The sequence below is a fragment of the Lissotriton vulgaris genome, chromosome 5, assembly GCF_964263255.1.
Source record: "Lissotriton vulgaris chromosome 5, aLisVul1.2, whole genome shotgun sequence".
Classification (NCBI taxonomy): Eukaryota; Metazoa; Chordata; class Amphibia; order Caudata; family Salamandridae; genus Lissotriton; species Lissotriton vulgaris.
In genome coordinates this window covers 188,671,532-188,697,272 of record NC_141693.1, presented here as the reverse complement: position 1 = coordinate 188,697,272, position 25,741 = coordinate 188,671,532, and the positions used below count along the sequence as shown (strand labels likewise).

Sequence of the window (25,741 nt, the reverse complement as noted above, 5' to 3'; positions counted from 1 at the left end):
GGGAATGTATGTGGCTCTGGTAGTTCCTGATGCGTGGGGCGTGCCGGGTTGAGTCTGGTATGTGTGCACTCGTGAGGTTGAGTGCTACAAGATGATGTATGCGGCATGTGTGTGACTAGAAGGGAAGTGCCACTTCTAGACCTTGGTGCGTGTGTGCAGTAGGTGTGTTGGCGCATGATTGGCTGAAGCCGGCTGGGCCTCCCCCCACCAGGCTGGCTCCACCCCCCTGGGCTGCGTCCAGTGTCCCTGGCCTGGCCAGTAACATGAAATTCCTTATAACCAGTTCTGGCTGGTTCTCTCCCTGCCTGCCCCTTTGGAGACAAAGGAAGCTCCTGTATAAAAGGAGGGTGGGCCCTCTTCTCTCTCTCTTCTTCTTCCTGCTTGGGACCCTGCCAGGGTCGTGCTGCTGCTTGGGCTCAGGGAAGGGCGTGCCTCCCTGGGCCCTGCTCTGCTCCTGAACTACGGACTGCCTGGACTTCCTATGGACTCTGCTTTCCATGCCACTAGCCCTTGGGAGCGTTTTCCTGCTGTCCTAGCGCCCTGGGCGCTTCATCTATGCTTCTAGCGCTCGGGAGCGCTCTCCTGCTGGCCTAGCGCCTTGGGGCGCTTCATTTATGTTTCGAGCGCTGGGAGCGCTATCTTTCACCAGCCGGTGCCACCCGGCAATTGGCCGTTCGCGTGAGGGGGCCCGAGCCCCCAGTGAGTGCCTACCTCGCTTGCCCCCGCCCTCGCTACATGATCACGGGAGCCCGGCCCCCGTTACTGCCCCCGTGATCACCGCCGCAACCCGGAGTTAGCCGAGGAGGCGCTGCTCCCGCCTTCCTACCCGGGGCCGCGCTACCATTGGCGGCCCTGGAGAGAGCCCTGCTGTCCGCTGATTGGTCCTGGCCGCCGGGACTCCTGTGACGTCATCGCGGGGCCGCGCAGGGATTGGCCCGGCTCTGAGGGCGTCCCCGCCTGTCCTGCAGCGAGGCTTCCCCCGAGGAGAGAGGGGGAGCCCCGCCACCGTCCCGCCGAGGAGAAGCCGAGGGGAGCTGATGCCACGAGGAGCCGCCGCACGTTGAGATCGGTGAGTGCGGGCGGGCTCCGTGGCGCTCCTCGGCCCCTGGGGGTGCCGTGTGCCCACGAGGCCCCCGAGGGCCCCTCCCTTGGTCCACGAGTCCGGGAAGGACTCCAACGATGCCCCCTCATAAATGGACTGAGCCCTGAGAGGCTCCACCGTTGGCCCCTGCATTTCCTGAGCCCCGCGAGGCTCCGTCACGGCCCCTGGGGCCCCCATTCATGCCGGGTCCCCCGAGGGGGATCCCGCCTGGCCATATTTTAGCCCCTGAGCCCCGAGAGGCTCCATCGGTATCCTAGCCCCTGAGCCCCGAGGAGGCTCCACCGTGTCCTCGCCCCATGAGCCCCGAGAGGCTCCACCACGTGTCCCTGACCCTGCCTGAGCCCCGAGAGGCTCCACCACGTGTCCCTGACCCTGCCGAGCCTGTGAGAGGCTCCACCATGGCCCCCCTGTCCCCCCGAGCCGGCAAGGCTACATCCAAGCCCCTCAGCGGCCCAGCACTTCGTGGGCCGCTGCCACGTTTAGGTTTGCCCCGGGCCCCTTGCAGCCCACTCTGGACATAGAGACTCTAAGGCGCCCTTGCCCCAAGAAGGCCATCTGGCCTATGGGGTGCTACTGACTAATATCAAAGTGATGCTGAGAGTTATTATGTGTTGCCCTGCTGATGGGGGCCTCTGTTGTGTTATGTACCTTGTCCCTTCTCTCCTGAATACCTGATGTCCTATGTATGTGATCCCTGGTCAGAGTGGGTTCTACTGCTAGTGCTAGGAAGTTCCCCGTTGATATGTCTACCCCTGGCAGGGGCCCCTTGGCCCTGCCCTGTACCCTTTTTCCCGTGTAACTCCTGCCGTGCCCCTGGCACATTGTAAAGTGTATGTTCCTATGTGTCCTTCCTAATACAAAGACTATTTTCATATATACTTTGTGTGGAGTTCCTTTTGTGGGAGGCCTGGGAAGTTGCTGTTGGTGGGTGCATGCGCAAATGCTTCACACATGTCCTCCGAGATAGGCCTGACTGCTTGCGCCGCGTTACCTAGATGGGTGAGCAGGGGTTGTTTTTACATAGGAGTGGCGGTCTCTGACTGGCTGTGGCGCAAGCCCTGGCCGGCCGGGGGTCCCATTTCCTACACGTTCTATTGTACAATTAGGCTGGACGCTGCAAAATCTTCGTTCAGGCTATGTGCCTTGGCGTTTAATCAACACAACGTCATTGTTTTCCATTTTTAACCTTACTGATAAACAAATCAGCTTGGCACAGAAAGGAGCAGACTATACAATCCTGAGCATCGAAAAACTTGAGAGATTACCATTGACAATGTCAGAAAGTCCTGTCATTGAATGGATAATACACGGAATTATCACAATTCCGATAACAACTTTCCGATTTAAAAAGTGCCTTGAATACATACCTACTGGCCAGTATGAATGATTGGGTAAAGGATATGTTAAGTCAGCATGGAAATTACCATACACACATTCATGCTATAGTGACAGCGACAACAATGTATTTCTTAGTGGTGAAAACTGTAAACGTTCACTAAGCGGTATACTTTTGTGCCAGGGTATTAATTTACACGGAGCCTGTGAAGGTAATTCTAACAACCTTTCATGCCACCAGCTTGTCACACCTGCAACGCAGATAGAGCCTTTCTTTATGCAACTCGCGAATGGGAGTTACATTCTAAGAACGGATCACAGATGTTGTGGCCTTTTGCCAGGGAAAGCGTATCTCGTAAGCGTAACTTCCATGGTCAAATGCTGTATGCAAGCATTGTTCCCGAGCGGCCCTGGAGACATAGAGACTCCCATCTGGCCTCGTCTGCATTTCTCTGCTTTATGAATTGATACTTTAAGCAAAATGAAGTCTGTGCTTTTGCAGACAACAGTGCCCATCACGTCATCAAAAGAGACGTATGATCTCCTAGTTGCAAGGACAGCTACGGAGGTTCATGACCTTTTATCAACAAATTGCCTTGTGCATTTCGTAGAAATGTTGAGCCAACTCCTTAACATGTCTAGTGCCACAGGCATCCCAGGCCTATTTAAGACGATTTTTACGGGACTGCTAACACCATTTCAAGCAATTCTGGGAATCGTTCCAAATTTTGTCCACTCTGTCTTTGGCGGCATACCCCTATTTTTGGGACTTGTAGCAGGGATTTTATTTTTGACCCTCCTGCTCCGATATGGCAAGCCACAGCTCAGACATGACTCCTATGGGAATGGAAGAAACAATCCTAGCAGTGCGCTACCGGGACAGAATAACTAGAGTCCTTGGATTGGCCAGGCTGAGAGATCTAAACATGACCTGGTTCCTTTCATTCAGACCGATATGGCAAAACTGCATCTTACCTGTACTACGATGTATGCTATGCGGAGATGAGTGCGTGTTGGACACCTGTCTTGCACTTCCATCAGCAGTACCAATGGATATCGATACTTTGCTCAGCCTGATAACGGCTCACGCATTGTGTTGTCCCCAGCGGCTACCAATCCTGATGATGGCATTCGTTGAGACTCCTGTACTACGACTAGGTGGTAACAGTGGAGCAAGTGACAAAAGCAACATCACCCAGGTACGACCTTCTGTGAGCCTTGCTGATCCAGCCTTTGATGACAGCAATCATTCTCACACCTGCCAAGTTACAGCACTATTGAATTTGGTCGAACTGTCACCTGATTTTGTAGACCAATTCTTTGAAAGCCTGTCTGATATGATGTTCTCACCCGGACAGAAACAATAACTTTAGAGAAGCATTCCGACACACAGCGTTCCCATGAACTCTGAATTCGGCCTTCAGTTTTGAACAACAAAAACTGCTAAAAGCGTTGGAACTCTATTTTCCCCGTTCAAGCAAAAATTCTTTTGAATTGAACACTTTTTAATATTCACCTTTTTCTGGCACGAAAATTATTTGCTTAAAGTAGAACTATTCATAGAGAACAGAAGCTTCTACTTCTATTTTTTAGACACATCTAGGGCCATAATAACCTTACACCAGCCTCTAGCACATTTTACTGCAATGCATTTATATGTGATGAAATTATCTCGCCCTTCTTTTCTGTATTCAGAGATATTTCATGTGTAATTTCTTTTTTTTTCAAAATCGTTCATTTATTTCATATGCTATAATTTTTGAATGATTTTTATGCTTCAAAAACGTACAGTACCTATATTTTCACGTATTACAAATACCCCTATTTCAAATGCATATATGTATTTTGGGGTGGGCAATGTTACACATGCATCTTATTGCTCTAGTTTTTAGTAATTTGATGGACATGAATTCGTGGAGTGGGTGTTGCGTGCTAATCTAGGACCCTGATCGATACTGTGACCTTATGCCCCTATACGGCTATAATCCCCTTGTACCCCTATATTGGCATAACCGATCAAATGCAATATTCAGAAACTCGTCTCTGGCCTCACACGAACAGAGCCACATTTCAGAATCGCTTCCTCTGCCACTTCCTCTGCAGCTAATTAGTGCAATGACATAGCAGAAGTTACTATCTAAGATTCCTAGATTAACACTCCGAGTTCTTCAACAAGATAAAAACTCAGCAACCTGGGAAAGCCCCGCTTGCTATGTTTTGATTAGTAATAGAACTCTAATGAGCACTGATAGACGATCACTTCCTAGTGACATCTTTATTGACGTCTTATGTCCAAAAACTTACGTCAAACAAGGCACCTTTCAGGTATAAATATTACCAACGTTGCCTTAAGCAAACGCTGTCTCGTTGCTGATGATACCATTGCTGCTATCGCTACTGCTATCGCTGCTAATGAGCGAACGATGGTGTGGTGAACTTAGGAGCTGAACAGCCGTCCCCCTGCAAGAGCCCAGCAGATGCAAGCTGCCCGCGGACGCTGCCCCTCCTCTTCCTCGACGCGCTGAGAGAGACGCTGTCTTTTCTCCTGCAGAGAAATCCAGGCCTGGCGTTTCCAGCCTACCCCTGCGGGTGACTGGGATATCAAGTCCCTGAAGGAGATACCAGACCTCCATCATTCTATTCCAGAGGTATGGTGTTGACTAAACCCTTAGAGATAATTCTTGAAGCAAACCTTGGCAAAACCAACTTAACTTAAAGCTACTTACTTACTCCCCTCCCAAGTATTAGGCTTAGGTCAGGTACACTGGGGTAGGCGTAGTTAGAAGCGCCAGTTGAGTATTTTAGCCTAATGTATATATGAATGTATATATGTTTTATTCATTTTAAACCATTGTATGGCTAAGAAACCATATCAATGCTTTTACAGTATTATTTCGCAATACTCATCTTACTGTACGTACTTTTTATAATAACAAGTCTTGCAATTGTGGCAATTCATTTCTCTTGTACGAGAAGAAAGACTGTTCAATAAATGTTACCCTTTATTGAAAACGCCTGTCTCCCTATTCTCTACATATTGTGAAAGTAATCTGCACAACAATTGACTGAGTAAAATAACTGTCTATTGTTCACATGACTCTAGAGATTGACTCTTATCTGAGGAGCAAAGTTGTCATGTTGCACGGTTGTTGGAAAACTGAATCCCTTCTTGTCTGTACCAGGGAAGCTGACCACTTCCTATTCAGAGAAGAAAGTTTCCAGTGACCTCTGAGCTAGTTGGTAACAAACCCAATTAAGTTTAGCATAGTCAGTGGAGGCCTGGAAGATCCGCACTTCTACGCCGATACTACTGTTTATGTTATTCCAATGCGCAGGGCCTATTGGGAAAATAGGAACTACACTACAATGAACCCAGCCTCGGTAGCAGATGCTCTAGGAACAATCATGGAGGATCTGCTCTACCACCATCCTAAACCTGTACAAATTATATGGGTGGGTGATTTTAATGTAAATAGGTGCCCTAGATTGGAGTCTCGGTTATGCGTGATTACGGATCACACTGGGGATGCAATTAGTCATTTTAATCATGTAAGCTATGGTAATGCCTTAAACAACTTACTGGTCTCCTGTCAACTCGAAATCAGAAATGAGTTACATTTAAGTACGGGTGATCTGGACCCACCTTTTATAGGGCAGGGTCCTGTTCAGCTATCGATTATGTAATTTCCTCGGAGAGCTATGGCAGAAACTTAAATAAACCAATGGTCAGATTATGGATTTTACTGATCACGCCTTAATCATATATAGTTAACCATGGGGGGAGCATAAGGCAAGGAGTGATGCATTTGTCCCTAAACCAACTCTACAAAGAAAGAACTCTAAGATGGAATAGAGGGGGTGCAAATATCCTAATTGCAGAGATTATAACTAATAACGAAAATGAGATTTTTTATGCTTAGACCCTCATGCTAATGTACAACAGCTAACTGACGAATTCAACATTTATTTTAATGTACGAGACTCCAATTATTCTCCTAAAGACCTGCCTATAATTCGGTGGTTTGATAAAGAATTGTTTTCAAGCAGCAGCTAAGCTTAAACAAGCGCTTAAGTTAAACCAAGAAATAAAGATCCAATAAGCAAATGTAGGGCGGTATATAGGTTAGCGAGGGGAAAAAAGACAAAAGCTTAAAGACGAAGCTTGGGAGAAATTACGCCAAGCTGCAAGCTTCAAACTCTAGGGATAGTAAACTATTCTGGGAAGTGGTTAACTCCCCATTCCAGTCGGAGAAGGGTGGGTCTTCATTGGACTTACATATTGATGAGGAGACCTGGGTATCCTACTTCAAGAACATATTTCAAAAGAGGGGTGACATTAATGTGGAGGTCCATGATTTAGGCCAAAATGATTCTTCCATGTTGAAGTTTGAATTTAAATTTTTTTAGCATGCTCTGTCTCAATCTTCCACCCTGAAAACGGCTGGCGCAGATGGGGTCCCAGTGGATCGTTTTTTTGCAAATAAACCTTTTTGGGTACCCCTGCTGACCATTGTATTCCATGCAATGACTAAAACAGGCCCATTGAACTGGAAGCAATCATTATTCCGGTGCATAAGAAGGGGAATGGCTCAAATCAAGGAAATTACCGCCCTATTTCACTAATTGGGAGGTCAGCAAAATTAATGGGCAGACTCTTGCTTAATAGGCTGGAAGATTGGGCGGAGGGAAACAAATATTCTAGCTGAGGTACAATATGGCTTTAGGAAGGGCTGGGAGGCACTTGATCAGAGGCTCAATTTATCGCTATTAGCTTCTAACTATGCCATAGCAAGGAAAGGTCAACTCTATATGGCCTTCATGGATCTATCAGCGGCTTTTGATTGCGTGGCCCACAGTAAACTGTGGTCTACTATGGAGGCCATGGGATTTGAAGCCAGGATAATCATATTTATAAGACAAAAGTATGTGGAGTCTGAAGTGGTAGAGCATTACGGGAGGCAAGGGGAGTGTACTTGCAGCCTAATTCATGAAGCCTAAATCGGCTCGCAAAGGGCCAGAGTCTGAGAATCTGGCCCTTTGCTAGTGCGATTTTTGCATTTGGGATTCAACATCCCAAATGCAAAAATCGCTATTTGCTCATTCGCATATTTGCGAGGAATTACATTTAAGGAATCTCTATTTGAGATTCCTTAAATGTAATTCATCATCCATTTTTCAATTGCGAAATCGCAATTTCGGCCCGCAATTTACCGCGAGGTCAAACCTCGTGGTAAATTGCGAAAACTCAGAAAAATGCATTTAAATGCATTTTTCTGAGTTGCATGTTACACACACACATGTCCTTTGGACATGTGTGTGTGCAACACCTGTGTTAATTTCCATTGCAGGGGTGCTACAGGGTGTCCTTCGGACACCCCTGGCACCCTTGTACTCGCAATCTCATTTGCGATTAGCTAATTGCTAATCGCAAATGAGGAATGACTCCCCATGCATTCCTATGGGCCTTTTGGCCCATAGGAATGCATGGGGAGTTATTCCTTATTTGCGATTAGCAATTAGCTAATCGCAAATAAGGAATCAGTGGGAATCGCAATTAATATTGCGATTCCTACATGAATACCGTTTTGCGAGTCTCAAATAGCGATTCCTTATGATTCGCTATTTGAGCCTCGCAAAACGGCCCGTTCATGAATCAGGCTGTAAGTCTTCAAAATTGAGAAAGGCATAATGCAGGGCAGGGATCTTTCCCTGTTCCGATTTTCATTGTACACTAATAGTCTACATAAGGTTCTGATTGATAAAAGCAAGGATGGTCCTTACACCATCTCTATCCCTCTCCCAATTCTGCGATATGCAGATGATGCGATTCTGATGGCCAGAACCCTGATGGGCCTGCAAAATTACATAGCGACTTATTCGGTCTATATGGCGACCTTGGATCTGCATGTAAACAAAGCAGAGTCTTTTATTCTGGTGGTGGGTGGTGACAAGAAAAGAGTGGTGATGTTCAATATAGATGGTAATAGTGTAGAATGTGCTGATAAATGAGCTTATTTAGGCATTCTGTTCGACTCTAACCTTACATGGAATGAGATGGTAACAAATAGAGCAAATCACATGTCGAAACGTATAGCCGTACCATTAAATTTGCAGAAATTCTGGGTAATAAACCAATCCAAGAAATGATCAAAATTTACCTACAAAAACCTTATCTAGAGTCATATATGGGGCAGCAGTATGGGGCACCGCACAAGTTGAAGGCCTACAAAATAAAGAAGACAAGTTTGCCGAAAGGCTATTGTCCATTCTGAGTTTGTGCCCCAACTTTCTTGCACTTAAAGAACTAGGTTTGCAATGCATTAACGATAGTATTACAATGGACCCACTATTGTTGTGGCTATTTATATGGAAAAGAAAAGAGGTTCAACTTAACCAGTACATTATAAGGTATGTTATGAACCTTAATCACTCTGTAACTATTCCCTGGCTAACAAATGTGAGACAGACTTTTGTCTCCATGGGTCTGTAACAACTCTACGAAATTCCGATGAGTTGTGTAACCTATTCTAAAGCAAGACTAAAAGACCTCTTTTTAGCTAAAAGTCATCATTAAAGATGGGAAAGGAATATAGAAAAACTTACAGTAATTTTATATCAGGCCTTAACTTCTGTGATGTCTGGGTCTTCTTCGTATCTTTCTTTTGTTGTGAAGTCTCACTATCGATACTTTTTGACAAGATTTTGTCTAAACGACATCATTTTAATGTTGGGTTATCCGGCAAATATACGTGCATTAAACAATCTTCCCGCGTGGCGAGATTATGCACCATCTAAGCAAACAATCTCACAGAAAAAGTGTACTGTACCATTATTGTGAAAGGTTACTTTAACTAATCACACCTCAGCACTTTTAGTTCTCCAATAATTCGAAACGCCATTTGTGTGTTTTGCGATGGTGGCTTTTCTGCAAGCGGCCATAAAAACTAGAAGGGCTTCTACTTTATAATCAAGCCTATCAAGGTGTCTACAAGTCTGGGTGGCAGAAGGAGAATCAGATAGGTTAGGCAACTAACACGATATATAAAAGGTGGGAAGTGGCTACTTTTATTGTGTACTTATGAAATATATATTTTATTATTTATTGTAGCATATATGTTATTTATCTCTAAGAGCAACTGATATTAGCCTAACCAGGATGTGATATATTTAATATCTTATGGATATTTTAGAGGGTTTTATATTTGGCTATACATTATTTTAAAGGAGTATTAATGTATTAATAATTATTTAAAAAGGAATTTTATGTACTTTTAAGCATTTGTAATGTGCAATGTTTGATGATTGATTGAATGATTGATTAATTCACAGACTCACATTTTCAGAATTAAAACACTTTCTATTTATTCCAAGTATTTACAGCAAAATCATTTTTGTTACTTGTTTATCTGATTCTCCTCACAAGCATTGGCATTTCCAATAGGTTTGGCTTGTTTTAGGTGCATGCCCGTTACTGTGCAATATGCCTGGATACAATATTAGAAAGCTCAAGGAAAGGACAAACATATAGGATTTTAGTTTCCATCTTTACATCCACGCCTTGAATTCTATAAGCCATGCCTCTTGAAAAGGATTCCTAGTTACGCTTCTTAGGCCATGACCCTTGTAGAGACCCCACTTTGTCTATCACACTTAAAGCCCTGCCAGAATTGTCACTGCAGTCAACATTGGACACAGTGTATCTGCTATAGCCCCATCCTGCTCCTGTGCCTGCAGCTGTTTTCTTGAGTGGGACTGTATCTCCCTCCTGCCTCTATAAGCGCATCTAAGAATGATGCACGTCTTTGTCCATGACGGTTTCTTGATGTCCCATCAGGTGCCCTGTGGGGTCTGTGCATAGCGTTTGATGGCATGACAAGATTTTGGGCCTTATTACAATGTTGGGCGGAGGCCATCCGACAGCTCGCCGGTGGCTGTCCTCCTGACCTCTGAGGCATCAGTCTGACCACCGTATTATGATACAGGTGGTCCAACCGATGCCTGCAGGGGAGTCTGCTCAACATCCAACAGGCTCAAGTAACCCGTCAGGGCAGCGGGGGGATCGCAATTCCCAAAATGGAGGGTTGCCTGCTCAAGCACCACCCTGGGTATAATACGATTCACATTTCGGACAGCCTTTTCATGTCGGTTCTTCCGCCATAAAAAGGCTGGCGGAAATGGTATTTTGGGGTCCCTGGCGGGCCCCTGCCCCGTGGCACTGGCGTAATGAAAATTAAGGGGGCCTCCCTGCACGGTACATAGAGGGGCCCCCTCCGGGCTCAATCAGGAGCTCTTCGGCCAGAGTGCAGTGCCGAGGGGGCCCCCTGGAGCTTGGGGCCCCCCGCACTGCAGGGGCTGCGGGGGCCTCTGTTACGCCCCTGCCCCGTGGCCCTCGGCTATGGGCTCTGGAGGGCACACGTGGTGTCCCCCTAAACATCAATCAATCGTGTGGCAGGCATCACATGCAGCCTGCCAAATGGTGCATTGAAGTTTAAAAGTGTATTTGTCCTATGCAGCTTGTGCTGCGTCCCGCAGCACAAATTGCAATAGGAAAAATACACTTGCAGACCGCCGTAAAGGCAGTCTCATCGTAATTTTGGAAGCAGGACCACCGACTCCTTATTGCATGGTCCTGTTTCCGACATGATGCAGCTCGTTGGACCGGCATGGTCAGAGGCCCTTTGTTGCTAGTCACTAAGACCGATATTTTGAGGGTCGAGTAATCATCAGTTGTTGTGCAAATGTGCCCATAGGAATTATTTCTCATCTTTATTCCATACATTTGAAGTCCTGTTCAAACTCATGGGTCCATGATGCTTTGAACCCAGTTCACGTGAGTTAAGCCCTTCTCACCCTTCCTTTCACCCACCACTTTGTATTCCTTTCTGCCCTCCTCATTTCTCCTTCCACTTCCTACCCATCCGCAATCCCCCTGCTCCTTATGCGCCTCTTTCCGTACAGTGCTGTACTGCGATTCAATTGGGTTTCTAGTCACCACTATTAAGAGCCAATGCTGTATCTTGGAACTTAATGTGGTAGTCCTTGAAAGTAATGGAATCTGTCCATTATTGTCATTCAGTTATGGCAGGCCCTGACCTGACTCCGGATTGGTTCAAACTACAAAGAACCCAGCAGTCTGACTCTGAAATATTTGAACTTCCCATACAGATGTCCCAGAGTGGTTTATGTGGATGGACCGCACTAGCGACATGTACTTGATCCCAGTGCAGTTGTTTCGAGACCCCTTCTGCTTGGACCCCAACAAGCTGGTGATGTGCGAAGTTCTGAAATTCAACAGGAAGCCAGCAGGTGAGGCCTGGACATTACATTGTCTCTAAACCGAATGCATTCAGCCACTGCTTGCAGGTCACCCCGTGCTCTTAATGCTTCTGGTGAAAAGCATCAGAGTGTTTTCGCATTGTCTTAGTTCCTGGCTGTGCACTGGTTAGTTTATTTGTTATTTTTGCCATTTTTATACTTTATAGTAATCCATGGGTACCACTACCCAGAATAAAATAAATATATTTTCTAACTCGTAATAGGGTTGGTTGTGCTTGAAAATAATGTATCTGCCAACAACCCAGTGTTGCCTACGATCTTTTGTAAACATTTGGGATTGCTTCAGACTCTTGGATGGTGAGTCGCAAAGATGGCCATTAATCTGATGCTTCGGGTATTAAAGGCTGCTTCCTTTCCATTGCATCACTTGCGACTGAGACAAGCATTGGCATAGCCAATAGGTATCGCCTTGGGATCTTACAAGTGTTTAGCCAGAGTTACTAGTGCAATAGAGCCAAACCAAGACTAACAATCCCAGACACATTTGTATTGCATAGATCATTTACTGAGGTTGTAATGGGTTGTCAAAATACAGCTCAGACCTGGAGATATAGTTGAAGGTGGCAATGCTAAAGTGCTTATGCTCACAGTCTATTTAGCTCTATCTGAAGTGGTTTACTTATTTTTAGTCCCTATTCGTGATGAACCTTTTCTTGAACTGAATGTCATAGTTGCATATTTCGATTCAATTTGATATCAGCACACCAATTTTAGAGCACATAATTCCACTCCAAACCACATACATCTACTCCACCGCAAAACAAAACACATAGATAAAAGACATTGTCATTTACAATACCAATAGCTCTAACTCTTGCAAATATGAGACCTATTGCATCCACAAAAAAATCATCCCAAATCAGCAATGTCTACCCAAGCTTTACTTCTCTAATAATCCAATAACACAAATCAAAAATGAAAATCTCTGGACAACAATTGTTTTTAAGGGTATACAAAGGTATATCAGGGGCCCGGGATTAATATGGATACAAAGTGCAACATATCAACTTGTTGCATCCTGTGCAGAGAATTATCAGCTAGATTCATCAAAGTCCCGATTTGCGAGTCCTTAATAGCGATTATTAAGGAATCACTATTAAGGACTTGCAAATAGGGATTCATGTAGAAATCGCAAAATAAATTGCGATTCCTACAGCCTCCTTATTTGCGATTAGCAATTTGCTAATCGCAAATAAGGATGCGATTTCAAGGGTGGCAGGGGTGTCGAAAGGACACCCTGTAACACCCCTGAAATGTAAATTTACACTGATGTTGTGCACACCCATGTCCAAAGGACATGTGTGTGTGTAACATGCAACTTAGAAAAATGCATTTAAATGCATTTTTCTAAGTTTCCGCTATTTACCACGAGGTTTGACTTCGTGGTAAATAGCGCTCCTAAATTGCGAATTCGCAATTTTTAAATGTTTCATGAATAGCATTTAAGGAATCTCTAATAGAGATTCCTTAAATGCTAATCCTCGCAAATTTGCAAATTCTTTATTAGCGATTTTTGCATTTGGGATGATGAATCCCGAATGCAAAAATTGCACTCGCAAAGGGCCAGATTCTCAGAATCTGGCCCTTTTGCGAGCGCATTTCGCTTGTATATTCATATCGTTTTACAAAAACAGCCAGAAAGTGTAAATAAATAAAAATAAAAACAAGCATTTGCAATGTAATAGGTCTCGCATTAGGAAGGTTTGAGCTATTGGCATTGTAAATGGCAAATTTTGTATTTATGTGTTGGTTTTGAAAATAGCGAAATTAATAGCTTTGTCATTTACAATGCCAATAGTTTTAACTTTCGCAAATGTGACACCTACAGCATTTGTAACGCAATATGTGTTGTATTTACAAGACTTAGATGTATTGATATTACAAATAACAATGGCTTGTGATTTTTTTAATAATTAATACTTAAAAAAAGTTATTGTAATTTATAATGGCAACAGCTAAAACTTTTGTAAATAAGTTTTGTGAAGATTATGTTCATTGTATTTTATTATGACGAAAATCCAAGAACAGAAGTGAAATATTAACATCTTTTTGTGACATTTGTAATAAAGCTTGAAACATTGAGAGAACATATTTGAACCAGTTGTTGTTGAATGGTTGCACAGATTGATGCTGTGGTGGCGCTGAGTGATGTTGTGGTGGTGTCGAGTGATGCTGTGGCATTCAGTGATGCTGTGGTAGCGTATAGCGATGTTGTGGTGCCCTTGAGTGATGTTGTGGTGCCCCTGAGTGATGCTGTGGTGGTGCTGAGTGATGCTGTGGTGATGCGATAGATAGAGTGAGTGCGATAGATAGATAGAGGGAGGGCGAGAGATAGAGTGAGGGCGATACATAGATAGAGTGAGGGCGATACATAGATAGATAGAGTGAGGGCGATACATAGATAGATAGAGTGAGGGCGATACATAGATATATAGAGTGAGAGCGATACATAGATAGATAGAGTGAGGGTGATAGATAGATAGAGTGAGGGTGATAGATAGATAGAGTGAGGGTGATAGATAGAGTGAGGGTGATAGATAGATAGAGTGAGGGTGATAGATAGATAGAGTGAGGGCGATAGATAGATAGAGTGAGGGCAATAGATAGAGTGAGGGCGATAGATAGAGTGAGGGTGATAGAAAGAGTGAGGGCGATAGATAGATAGAGTGAGGGCGATAGATAGATAGAGTGAGGCTGATAGATAGATAGAGTGAAGCCGATAGATAGATAGATAGATAGATAGATAGATAGATAGATAGATAGATAGATAGATAGATAGATAGATAGATAGATAGATAGATAGATAGATAGATAGATAGATAGATAGATAGATAGATAGAGTGAGGCCGATAGATAGAGTGCGGCCGATAGATAGATAGAGTGAGACCGGTAGATAGAGTGAGGCCGATAGATAGAGTGAGGCCGATAGATAGAGTGAGGCAGATAGATAGATAGATAGATAGATAGATAGATAGATAGATAGATAGATAGATAGATAGATAGATAGATAGACAGGTAGATAGATAGAGTGATGGTGATAGATAGAGTGGTATTGTGTGGAGTGTGTGTTGCATTCAGTAGAGTGTACTTATGTGGTGTGTAATTATGTGGCACTGAGTGGTATTTGGAGTGTATGTTGCATTGAGTGCAGTGTAATTATGTTGCATATAACTATGTGGCACTGAGTGGTATTTGGAGTGTATGTTGCATTGAGTGCTGTGTAATTATGTGGCGTGTAATTATGTGGCACTGAGTGGTATTTGGAGTGTATGCTGCATTGAGTGCAGTGTAATTATGTGGTGTGTAATTATGTGGTACTGAGTGGTATTTGGAGTGTATGTTCCATTGAGTGCAGTGTCACTATGTGGCACTGAGTGGTATTTGCAGTGTATGTTGCATTGAGTGGGATGTATGACGTTAGAACGCATGCTTTTACCACGCATGCCATTACAACGCGGTTTTTACATCGCAAACCTTTACAACGCATAGCACTTTGGGGTGCTGGATAGTGAATAGTTTAACTTATTATTCCAACTCCAGTCCCCGTGGACACTAGGGAAGGTGTTGGATAGTAAATTAAACGTATTCGCTATCCTAGAGCGCCCCCCCAGCGCAATGCGTGGTAATTGGTTGCGTTGTAAAAGTTGCATCGTAAAGGCACTGCGTGGTAAAAGTTGCGTTGTAAAGGATGTTTCCCATTGAGTGATGTGTAATTATCTGGCTTGTAATTATGTGGCACTGAGTAGTTTTTGGAGTGTATGTTGCATTGAGTGCAGTGTAATTATGTGGCGTGTAATTATGTGGCACTGAGTGGGATTTGGGGTGTATGTTGCATTGAGTGCAGTGTAATTATGTAGCGTGTAATTATGTGGCACTTAGTGGTATTTGGAGTGTATGTTGCATAGAGTACGGTGTAATTATGTGGCGTGTAATTATGTGGCACTGAGTGGTATTTGGAGTGTATGTTACATTGAGTGCAGTGTAGGCGAATGGAGCAGTTCTCTGGTTTAGCAAAGACTATAGACTATGCTTTGAACTGAGGTAGCACAGAAGAAAGATTTGCCACAATTAAATTAGAAGTTGACAGGAAATCTCTTTAGACTCCTTAGTTAGACTCCAGAATGATCATGACAGATATGATTACAGTAGCGAAATTGACATGTGGACTATATCTCCTTAGCCAAGGAATGCCAAAAGCCATAGCATAATTAGAAGAGGCTATTTCATCCAGAAGAAGTACCGTTAATACAATCTTCAAAAGAGACTTGTTATATTAAAGAAGCGTTTCTTACCAGATCTGAAGTTAATGGTACACAATCAACAGTTCGAACTATTTTAGTCTTAGACCGTCTGCTGATGTTGATACACTGTCCTGGTGGGGTGAATAGTGTATGTTTTCTCTCGCTGTGTGCATTGTGCTGGTAAGTATAGTGCTATTGTTTTTTATCCCAAGCGTGTTGTGCTTATGTTGTAAGTGGTGTGTATTTGCTGTATGTGCGTGTGTAAGCTGCGTGTGTAGTGGAGTTTGTGTCTATGGTGAAGTACTCTTCTGCCAGTGTTGCGCTTTGTGTGTTAATTAACCAGTGGGTGTGTTTGCATACTTGGGTGTGGTGATAGATGAGTGAGTAAATTGTTGCTGGTGTGTTTGTCGTGCTGTGTGCGCATATGTTTGTGCAGCTGGTAATGTGTGTGGGGGAGGGGGAGGGGCATAGAAGCGAGGCGCCCGACCACTTTCTCCAGCAGATAACTGGAAGTCGTCCAGGGAACGATTTGCTTACAAACCCAGACAGGTAGATCGTATTTTGGGGGAATTAAATAACTACATGGGATCCTCCCCCTGACTTGTTGCGGGTACAGCAGTATTTGCCAATATGTTATATCAGAGTAACACTGAGACCACATCTTGAGCTGTAGAGCCCCCATGTTCATGCATTCTAGTGTCTTGTTCTGACGAATGCAGGCTGGTAGCAAGACTTCCTCCTTCATTGCCTGTCGACCGAGTGTGATCAAAGAAAGTCCAAGGCCCACAATAGGCGTTCTTGCACCTCTCACAGTCAAAGTTTAAACAAGCTCTAGCATTGCGCAGAGGAGGGCGGGGGACCGGCTTCCTTTGAACTACCACAGCCCGAAGCAGAGAAGGAGGGCACTGGATGGACAACAGCAAAGCTATTCTGTGATTGGGAATGAGAGGCAAAGATGACTATCCCTCTGTGATTGGTCAGCCGTTCACACCTTTGGACTGATGACCTGGTGTGGATATGTTGGAGAAAGTTTCGTGAAAAACAGTTTTAGGTGGAGCTGTTAAAATGATTCAGAAAATAAACATCAAAGGAGAGAAAAAACTTAAATGAGCACTAGATCGTAAACAATAAAAACACCACTTTTGTCATGGTTTGGAGAAGAAGCAGATACGAAGGGCAGAGGATATAGGTAATGGCCAGAGCTGCCGACTCAGGAGCTAGGGAACCAGGTTCAAGTCCCCGCCTTAACATCCAGTGATTCATGGCAATCACTTAATCTCCCCGAGCCTCTACCAAAAGAAAAAAAAATGAATGGTAGACTGTGTAATGAAACCAGGGCCTGTGTAAAGCGCTCCAATACCTACGGTCTGAGATTGCTTTGCATAAAACTGCAAAAGGATGAGAAGGGAAGTCAATACACTGCCGAAAGAGGTCTGTGAATGCAGCGACCTCCGAGGGAGGGGTGGGCATATGGGAGGGGTGAGATGGTGTTGGGCACTGCAAGGGAGATCAGGGAGATGAGCCATGGGCAAGCTGAACAAGCTCTGGCATTGCGCGGAGGGGGGCAGGGGAGCGGCTTCCTTTGAAGTCTGATGGGGGGCGGGGGAGCGCTTCCTTTTGAAGTCTGATGCCGAGGCATGGTGTGGGTTGTGGCTGGCTTTGTGCACGCACCTGGCTCACATGAACTGTACCGAATCCGCAGTTTGGGGAGACTTTTCGGAAGCCTTACTATATAATCTCGACAAACAAGCAATGCTGTAGGTCGAGACCTAAAAAGAAGCTAAGCATTTCTCAATGGGAAAGAGAAATTTCAGAGCTAAACATCTTCAGCATTTCATGACATTCTATGCAGAATTTTGCACATATCCCTAATAAAATGTGATGTATGCTCCTAAAAACTATGCAGAAGCAGAAACTAGCAAACACCGCATTGAAGAGACTCAGCTGAGAGATTACCCTTTTAAAATGCTTTAGGCTAGGCACCATGTGCCCAAGGTTCTTTTGCTGATCTTTCGCTGTGCCTGGCACAGGATCCAGGGCATAGGAAAACACCTACGTTCATTAAGCAGAAGTACAGCATTCTACCATAACACTAGCATGTCTACTTCCTCATCTTTATTTTCAAAGTGTGCATTCTACATGAGTTTTCTAGATCGATTTGTTAAAGAGTCAGCACTTCTGTTTTTTTATAGGTAACGCCACCTGTCAGATGGCAGAGTACTCTCTCAGTCGTTGCCACCAAACTATGGATGCAATCCTGGAAACCCCTTCCAGTGGCCATCCAGCTGAGCTCCCACCTCCCAGGCTAGGCAAAGGACAAGCCTGTTTTGCATTTTCCACCTCATCTCTTTATTGCATTAATTGTCAGCAACAGGTTTCCAGGTCTCTTTTCATTATTAGCTTGCAAGAGCCTCCTTGTCAACCCATGAAGTGCTATAATAAATCCAAAACTTCAAATAGCCAACTCGCCACCCCGCCTTCATGACTGTGTGGCAGCATAACTTATAAACACAGATCCGGGAATATTTCAAAATACCAGGTTGTCTGGATCATAGAGGAAGAAGTTGCCAACACTGCTGACTGAGGTGCCTCCCTCGCTTTGAGCCTGATGGGCAGATGTACTAAGTTTTGTGCTTACGTGGTCCATTTTCGTCACTAAACAGAAAACATAGTTGTTGGCAAATCAGACAATGCATGGAGTCAAGTGGTAACATTAAACTGACACAATAACGCCAGTCCATGCTTAGGGGCCAACCCTAGTTGGGAGGGAGTCCAAAAAGAGACTTAAGGAATCAGACATGCAGCTGACATTGTGGTCAGTGGTCTCATACTCTGCAAGATCACTCAACATACTCACCATCATTAAAGCAACTTACTCCAACAATTACCATTTCTACCAATGTGGCTTTGACTACACTTTTAGAAGCTGATGTGGATGAATTCAAATCTAAAAGGATATTTAAGTGGGGAGCCCATTTTTGAAATGTATTTTCATAACCAACTTCCATATTCTTTGAAAGGGTTAAACAGTCTTCTCACTTTTGGAGTAACAATACCCTGAATGTATAAATGTAGAACGCTACTATGTGTAGCAAAGCAAGGTTTTTCTAGAACTCGGTAAACACACATTCAACAGCTATCTACTGTGGTGGGAGCCATATATCCAATTTCAAATCAATTTAAATCCATATGCGCACACTTGTATTGCACTTTTGACCACTTACATTTGCAAACAGTACTGAATAGCTGTGTTGTGCCCACATGAACACATGAAGGTCAAAAGGGCGAACTGACTCCACTATCTCAAATTCAACAATTGCGTCTATAAGACAGGAAAGGCCATCCACTGCCAGCCATGAACTGGATTCACACTATGTACTTTATAAAACTGGGCCATACACTAATGTCACTGTATTGTGCTCATACAGGCACATGCATCAAAGCCTTTTGCGATCGCAAACGGTGCGATTTGCAAAAATTAGCTTTTCCGATGCATCAAGGGTCAAGGCCCTTGCAATTTGAGAATTCGCAATTAATTGGAGTTCTCAAATTGCGATTGCATTTAAGGAATCGCATTTTTCAATTCCTTAAAAGCAATGCAAGAAAGTAAAAAAATCTGTGATTTCGCTATTTGGGGGAGCAAATTACCATGAAGTTGAACTTCATGGCAATTTGCTAAAACTTTGTCAAAGTTTCATGTTTCATGTTTAGGGCATGTGTGTGCGCAACATATGTGCACACATCAATTTCAGGGGTGCAACAGGGTGTCCTTTTGACACCCTGGAACCCTTGAAATTGCATTCTCAATTTGCGATTCTCTAATTGAGAATTGCAAATTCTCCAGGCCCATAAGAATGAATGGGGAGGTATTCCTTAATTGCGACTCACAAGGAATGTTTAGAAATCGTTATTTGTTAAGCGATTTCTACATGCATAGGCTTTTGCGATTCCTTAATTGCAATTCCTTAAAAATCGCCATTAAGGAATTGCAAAAGCCAACAATGATGCATGTGCCTGATAGTGAGTGGCTATGGGAAAGGACTGAGAGTACTTCGCAGTGAAGTCATCCACAAAAACGCAACCTCCTCCAAAATGGCCAGAATTTGAAGCCCTCCATCCTGATTTCAGGGACACAAGAGCTGACTTCTATTTCTTGGACAATTTATAATTCTTTCTATAGACATCAATGACAATAAACAGGTTTCCAAGAGAGCATTTTTACTCTGCCGCCAAAACGAACAACAACGTTTCTTTTGGAAGGCAGCATCCTTTTGAAATAACGCTATGGAGTATCACCAATAAACAATGGTCTAAAAACATTATAGCAAGTCGCCAAAGAGAAAACAAAAAAAGCAAATTATTTTTAACAAAAGCCAGCAACACTACAAAAATAATATTAGCAATGGCCAGAGTTAAGCGTCCCAAAATATTGATAGATTTACATTTCACACGTATTACAACTACATTCATGAGAAAACAATATTTTTTCAAAACGCTTCCTCAATTACCTTTTTTCCACCAAGGAAGAGCAAACTAAATGCTTCACTGGTGTGAATTTTTAATCCGAAAACATCTGAATTGCTAACATTATGTCAACAGAGCCAACCAAAGAATGAATTAAAGGGCACAAGAAAATAGAGGCATCATTAAAAAAAAAACAAGCATTTGCAATGCATTGGGTCTCGCATTCAAGCAAGTTTTAGCTATTGGCAATGTAAATGACAAAACCTTTTATTTATGCTTTGGGTTTAAAACATTCATCAGAGGCATAGTCATTTACAATAATATTAGCTTTAACTCTTGCAAATGCAAGACCTACTGCATTGCAATAAAGGGCCTTCTCGACCGCTTGACAGATTGTAAATATCAGAGGGAAAACCAGCCTGCGACGTCTTCAAAGTAGTGATAAATAGTGCAGTTAAGAAGATGTGTAAGTGTTGTAAATTATACAGACAAAAAGTGTGAAGTGAGAGTTACATATGATCCCAGCTACAAATACTAAGAAAGTGCTCCAACACCTTTCGCTCTGTGATTACACTGTCACCGCTCAGGAGGAAGAGCGGAGGGGCGGGTGGGGCGGTATTGGTATTGGTGGTGATGATGATGGTATTGGTGGTGGTATTAGTGGTGGTGGTATTGGTGGTGCGAGTATTAGTGGTAGTGGTATTGGTGGTGGTATTGGTGATGGTGGTATTGGTGGTGGTATTGCTGGTGGTTTTGGATTGGTGGTGGTGGTATTGGTGGTAGTGGTATTGGTTGGGGTGGTATTGGTGGTGGTATTGATGGTAGTATTGATGGTAGTATTGGTGGTAGTATTGGTGGTAGCATTGCTGGTGGTATTGGTGGTGGTGGTCATGGTAATGGTGGTCGTGGTAGTGGTGGTGGTGGTATTGGTGGTGGTGGTAGTGCTGGTGGTGGTATTGGTGGTGGTGGTATTGGTTGTGATGGTATTGGTGGTGTTGAAGGTATTGGTGGTGGTGGTATTGGTGGTGGTGGGATGTGTGGTGTTGGTGGTGTTGGTCATGGTGGTGTTGGTGGTATTGGCGGCAGTGGTATTAGTGGTGGTGGTGGTATTGGTGGTGGTGGTGGTATTGGTGGTGGTAGTGATGGTGGTGGTATTGGTGATTGTATTGGTAGTGCAGTTATTGGTGGTGATGATATTGGTGGTGGGGTTATTGGTGGTGGTGTTATAAGAGGGGGTATTGGTGGTTGTGCTGGTATTGGTGGTGATGATATTGGTGGTGGTGGTATTGGTTGTATTGGTGGTGGTGGTATTGATGGTGGTATTGGTGGTGGTGGTATTGGTGTTATTGGTGGTATTGGTAGTGGTGGTAGTGGAACTAGTGGTGGTGGTATTGGTTGTTGTGGTGGTACTGGTGGTAGTGGTATTGGAGGTGGTGTTGGTGGTGTTATTGGTGGTGGTGGTATTAGTGGTGGTGGTTTTGGTTGTGGTATTGGAGGTGGTAGTATTGGTATTGGTGATGGTGGTATTGGTATTGGTGGTGGTATTAAAATTGGCAGTGGTGGTATTCGTGGTGCTGGTATTGGTGGTGGTGTTGCTATTGGTGGTGGCATTGGTATTAGTGATGGTGGTATTAGTGATATTGGTGATTGTGGTGGTGGTATTGGTGGTGGTTGTATTGGTGGTGGTATTGATGGTGGTATTTATGGTATTGGTGGTGGTAGTATTAGTGGTGGTGGTAGTGGTATTGGAGGTGTTGGTGGTATTGATGGAGGTGGTGGTATTGATGGTTGTGGTGGTATTGGTGGTATTGGTGGTGGTGGTATTGGTGGTTTTGGTATTGGTGGTGGTGGTATTGGTGGTAATGGTGGTATTGGTGGTGGTGTTGGTGGTATTTGTGGTGGTGGTGGAGGTATTGGTAGTGCTGGTTGTTGTATTGGCATTGGTGGGGTCATTGGCAGCGGTGGTGGTATTGATGGGGGCATTGGTGGTGGTATTGGTGGTATTGATGGAGGTGGTGGTATTGATGGTTGTGGTGGTATAGGTGGTATTGGTTGTGGTGGTGGTGGTGGTTTTGGTATTGGTGGTGGTGGTGGTGGTATTGGTGGTGGTATTGGTGGCGATGGGGGTATTGGTGGTGGTGTTGGTGGTATTTGTGGTGGTGCTGGTGGTGGTATTGGTTGTTGTGGTGGTATTGGTGGTGGTTGTATTGGTGGTATTTACGGTGGTATTGGAGGTGGTGGTATTGGTTGTGCTATTGCTGGTGGTGGTGTTTGTGGTGGTCGAATTGGTGTTGGTAGTGGTATTGATGGTGGTGGTGGTCTTGGTGGTGGTGTTGGAAGTGGTATTGGTGGTGTTGATGGTGGTGGTGTTGGTGGGGGAGGTATTGGTAGTGGTGGTTGTGGTATTGGCGGCGGTGGTGGTATTGGTGGTGGAATTGGCAGTGGTGGTGGTATTGGTGGGGGTATTGAGGTGGTATTAGTGGTATTGTTGGAGGTGGTGGTATTGATGGTGGTATTGGTGGTGGTGATATTGGTGATGGCGGTGGTATTGGTGGTTTTGGTATTGGTGGTGGTGGTGGTGGTGGTATTGGTGGTGGTGTTGGTGGTATTGGTGGTGGTATTGGTGGTGATGGTATTGGTGGTATTTGTAGTGTTATTGGAGGTGGTGGTATTGGTTGTGCTATTGCTGGTGGTATTGGTGGTGGTGGTGGTGGTGGTGGTATTGGTGGTGGTGGTGGTATTGGAGGTGTTGGTGTTGATGGTGGTGATATTGGTGGTGGTGGTGGTGATGGTACTGGTGGTTGTGGCGGTGGTATTGGTGGTGGCTGTATTGGTCGTGGTATTGGTGGTGGTTGTATTGGTAATATCGATGGTGATGGGATTGGTTGTGGTGGTATTGGTGGTGGGGGTGGTGGTAGTACTATTGGTAGTAGTGGTACTGGTGGTGGTGGAATGTGGTGGTGGTGGTATTGGTGGTGGTGGTATTGGTGGTAGTAGTATTGGTGGTTGTAGTGGTGGTATTGGTAGTGATGGTATTGGTGAGGTGGTATTGGTGGTGGTGGTAGTATTGGTGGTGGTGATGGTGGTGGTAGAAATGTTGGTGGTGTTATTGGTGGTGGTGGTATTTGTGGTGGTATTGTTAGTGGTATTGGTGGTATTGGTGGTGGTGGTGGTATTGGTGATGGATTTAGTATTCGTGGTGGTGTATTGGTATTGGTTGTGGTGGTTCAGGTGGTGGTATTTGTGGTGCTATTGGTGGTGGTGTAATTGGTATTGGTGGTGGTGTTATTGGTGGTTGTAGTATTGGTGGTGGTGGTATTGGTGGTGTTATTGGTGGTTGTAGTATTGGTGGTGGTGGCAAAGGTGGTGGTATTGGTGGGGGTGGTATTGGTATTGGTGATGGATTTGGTATTGGTGGTGGTGTAATTGGTATTAGTGTGGTGGTTCAGGTGGTGGTATTTGTGGTGCTATTGGTGGTGGTGTAATTGGTATTGGTGGTGGTGTTATTGGTGGTTGTAGTATTGGTGGTGGTGGTATTGGTGGTGGTGGTGCTTTTGGTGGTGGTGATAATGGCGGTGGTATTGGTGGTAGTAATTTTGGTGGTGGTATTAGTGGTGGTATTGGTGGTGGTAATGGTGGAATTGGTGGTGGTATTGGTGGTGGTATTGGTGGTGGTATTGGTGGGGTGGTATTGGTGGTATTGGTGATGGTGAAATTGGTATTGGTGGTGGTGGTATAGGTGGTGGTATTTGGGGTGGAGGTAGTATTGGTATGTGTGGTGGTGGTATTGGTGGTGGTTTTGGTAATGGCAGGGGTAGTATTGGTGGTGGTATTGGTGGTGGTGGTATTGGTGATGGTGGTATTGGTGGTGGTGGTGGCATTACTCGTGGTGGATGTGATGGTATTGATGGTGGTATTGGTGGTGGTGGTGGTATTGCTGGTGGTATTGCTGGTGGTATTGGTGGTGGTGGTATTAGTGGTGGAGGTATTTGTGATGGTATTGGTGGTGGTGATATTTGTGTGGGTGGTATTGGTGGTGGTGATGTTGGTGGTGGTGATATTGGTGGTGGTGGTATTAGTGGTGGTATTGGTGGTGGTATAGGTTGTATTGGTGGCAGTATTGGTGGTGGTGGTATTGATGGTGGTATTAGTTGATGTGGTGGTGATATTGGTATTAGTTGATGTGGTGGTGATATTGGTATTGGTGGTGGTGGTATTGGTGGTGGTGGTATTAGTGGTTGTGGTATTGGTGGATGATGGTGGCATTTGTGTTGGTATTGGTGGTGGTATTAGTTGAATTGATGGTGATAGTGGTATTGGTGGTGTTGGTCTCGGTGGTATTGGTAGTATTGGTGGCAGTGGTATTAGTGGTGGTGGTGTTATTGGTGGTGGCGGTATTGGTGGAGGTATTGGTGGTGGTGTTATCAGTGGTTGTATTGGAAGTGGTGGTATTGGTGGTGGTATCGGTGGGGGTGGTATTGGTATTGGTGCTGATGATATTGGTGGTTGTGTAATAAGTGGTGGTGGTATTAGTGGTGGTGGAATTGGTAGTGGTGGTGTTATTGGTGGTGGTGGTGGTGGTGATATTGGTGGTGGTGGTATTGGTGGTGGTGGTTGTTGGTGGTGGTCATTGTGGTGTTTGTGGTATTTATGTTGGTATTGGTGGTGGTAGATTAGTTGTGGTATTGGTGGTGGTATTGGTGGTGGTGGTATTGGTGGTGGTGGCATTAATGGTGGTGGTATTGATGCTGGTGGTATTGATGGTAGTGGTATTGGTAGAGGTGGTATTGGTTGTGTTGTTTGTGGAGGTGTTGGTGGTATTTTTGGTGGTATTAGTGGCGGTATTGGTGGTGGTTGTATTGGTGGTGGTGGTAGTATTAGTGGTGGTGGTATTGGTGGCGGTATTGGTGTTGGTGCTGGTGGTGGTACTCGTGGTAGTATTGGTGGTGGTAATATTGGTGGTGATGGTATTGATGGTGTTGCTCGTGGTGGTGTTGGTGGAATTGGTGGCAGTGGTATTGGTGGTGGTGGTATTTGTGGTGGTGGTGGTATTGGTGGTGGTATTGGTGGTGCTAGTGATGGTGGTATTGGTGTTGGTGCTTGCATTGGTGGTGGTGGTTGTATTGGTGGTGACATTGGTGGTCGTGGTATTGGTGGTAGTGCTATTGGTTGAATTTGTGGCGGTATTGGTGGTGTTATTGGTGTTATTGGTGGTGGTGGGTGTATTGGTGGTAGTAATTTTGGTGGTGGTATTAGTGATGGT

At 44.6% G+C, this 25,741-nt stretch overlaps 1 protein-coding gene across 1 annotated transcript in view; it reads left to right on the top strand.

Moving 5' to 3' along the window:
- Window positions 1-25,741, top strand: part of LOC147710442 (glutamine synthetase-like) — a 90,714-nt gene that overhangs the window by 20,207 nt on the left and 44,766 nt on the right. The window contains exon 2 of the mRNA XM_086920002.1: window positions 11,603-11,743. Coding sequence (XP_086776128.1) covers window positions 11,603-11,743 — 141 coding nt within the window. The remainder of the gene's footprint in view (window positions 1-11,602; window positions 11,744-25,741) is intronic.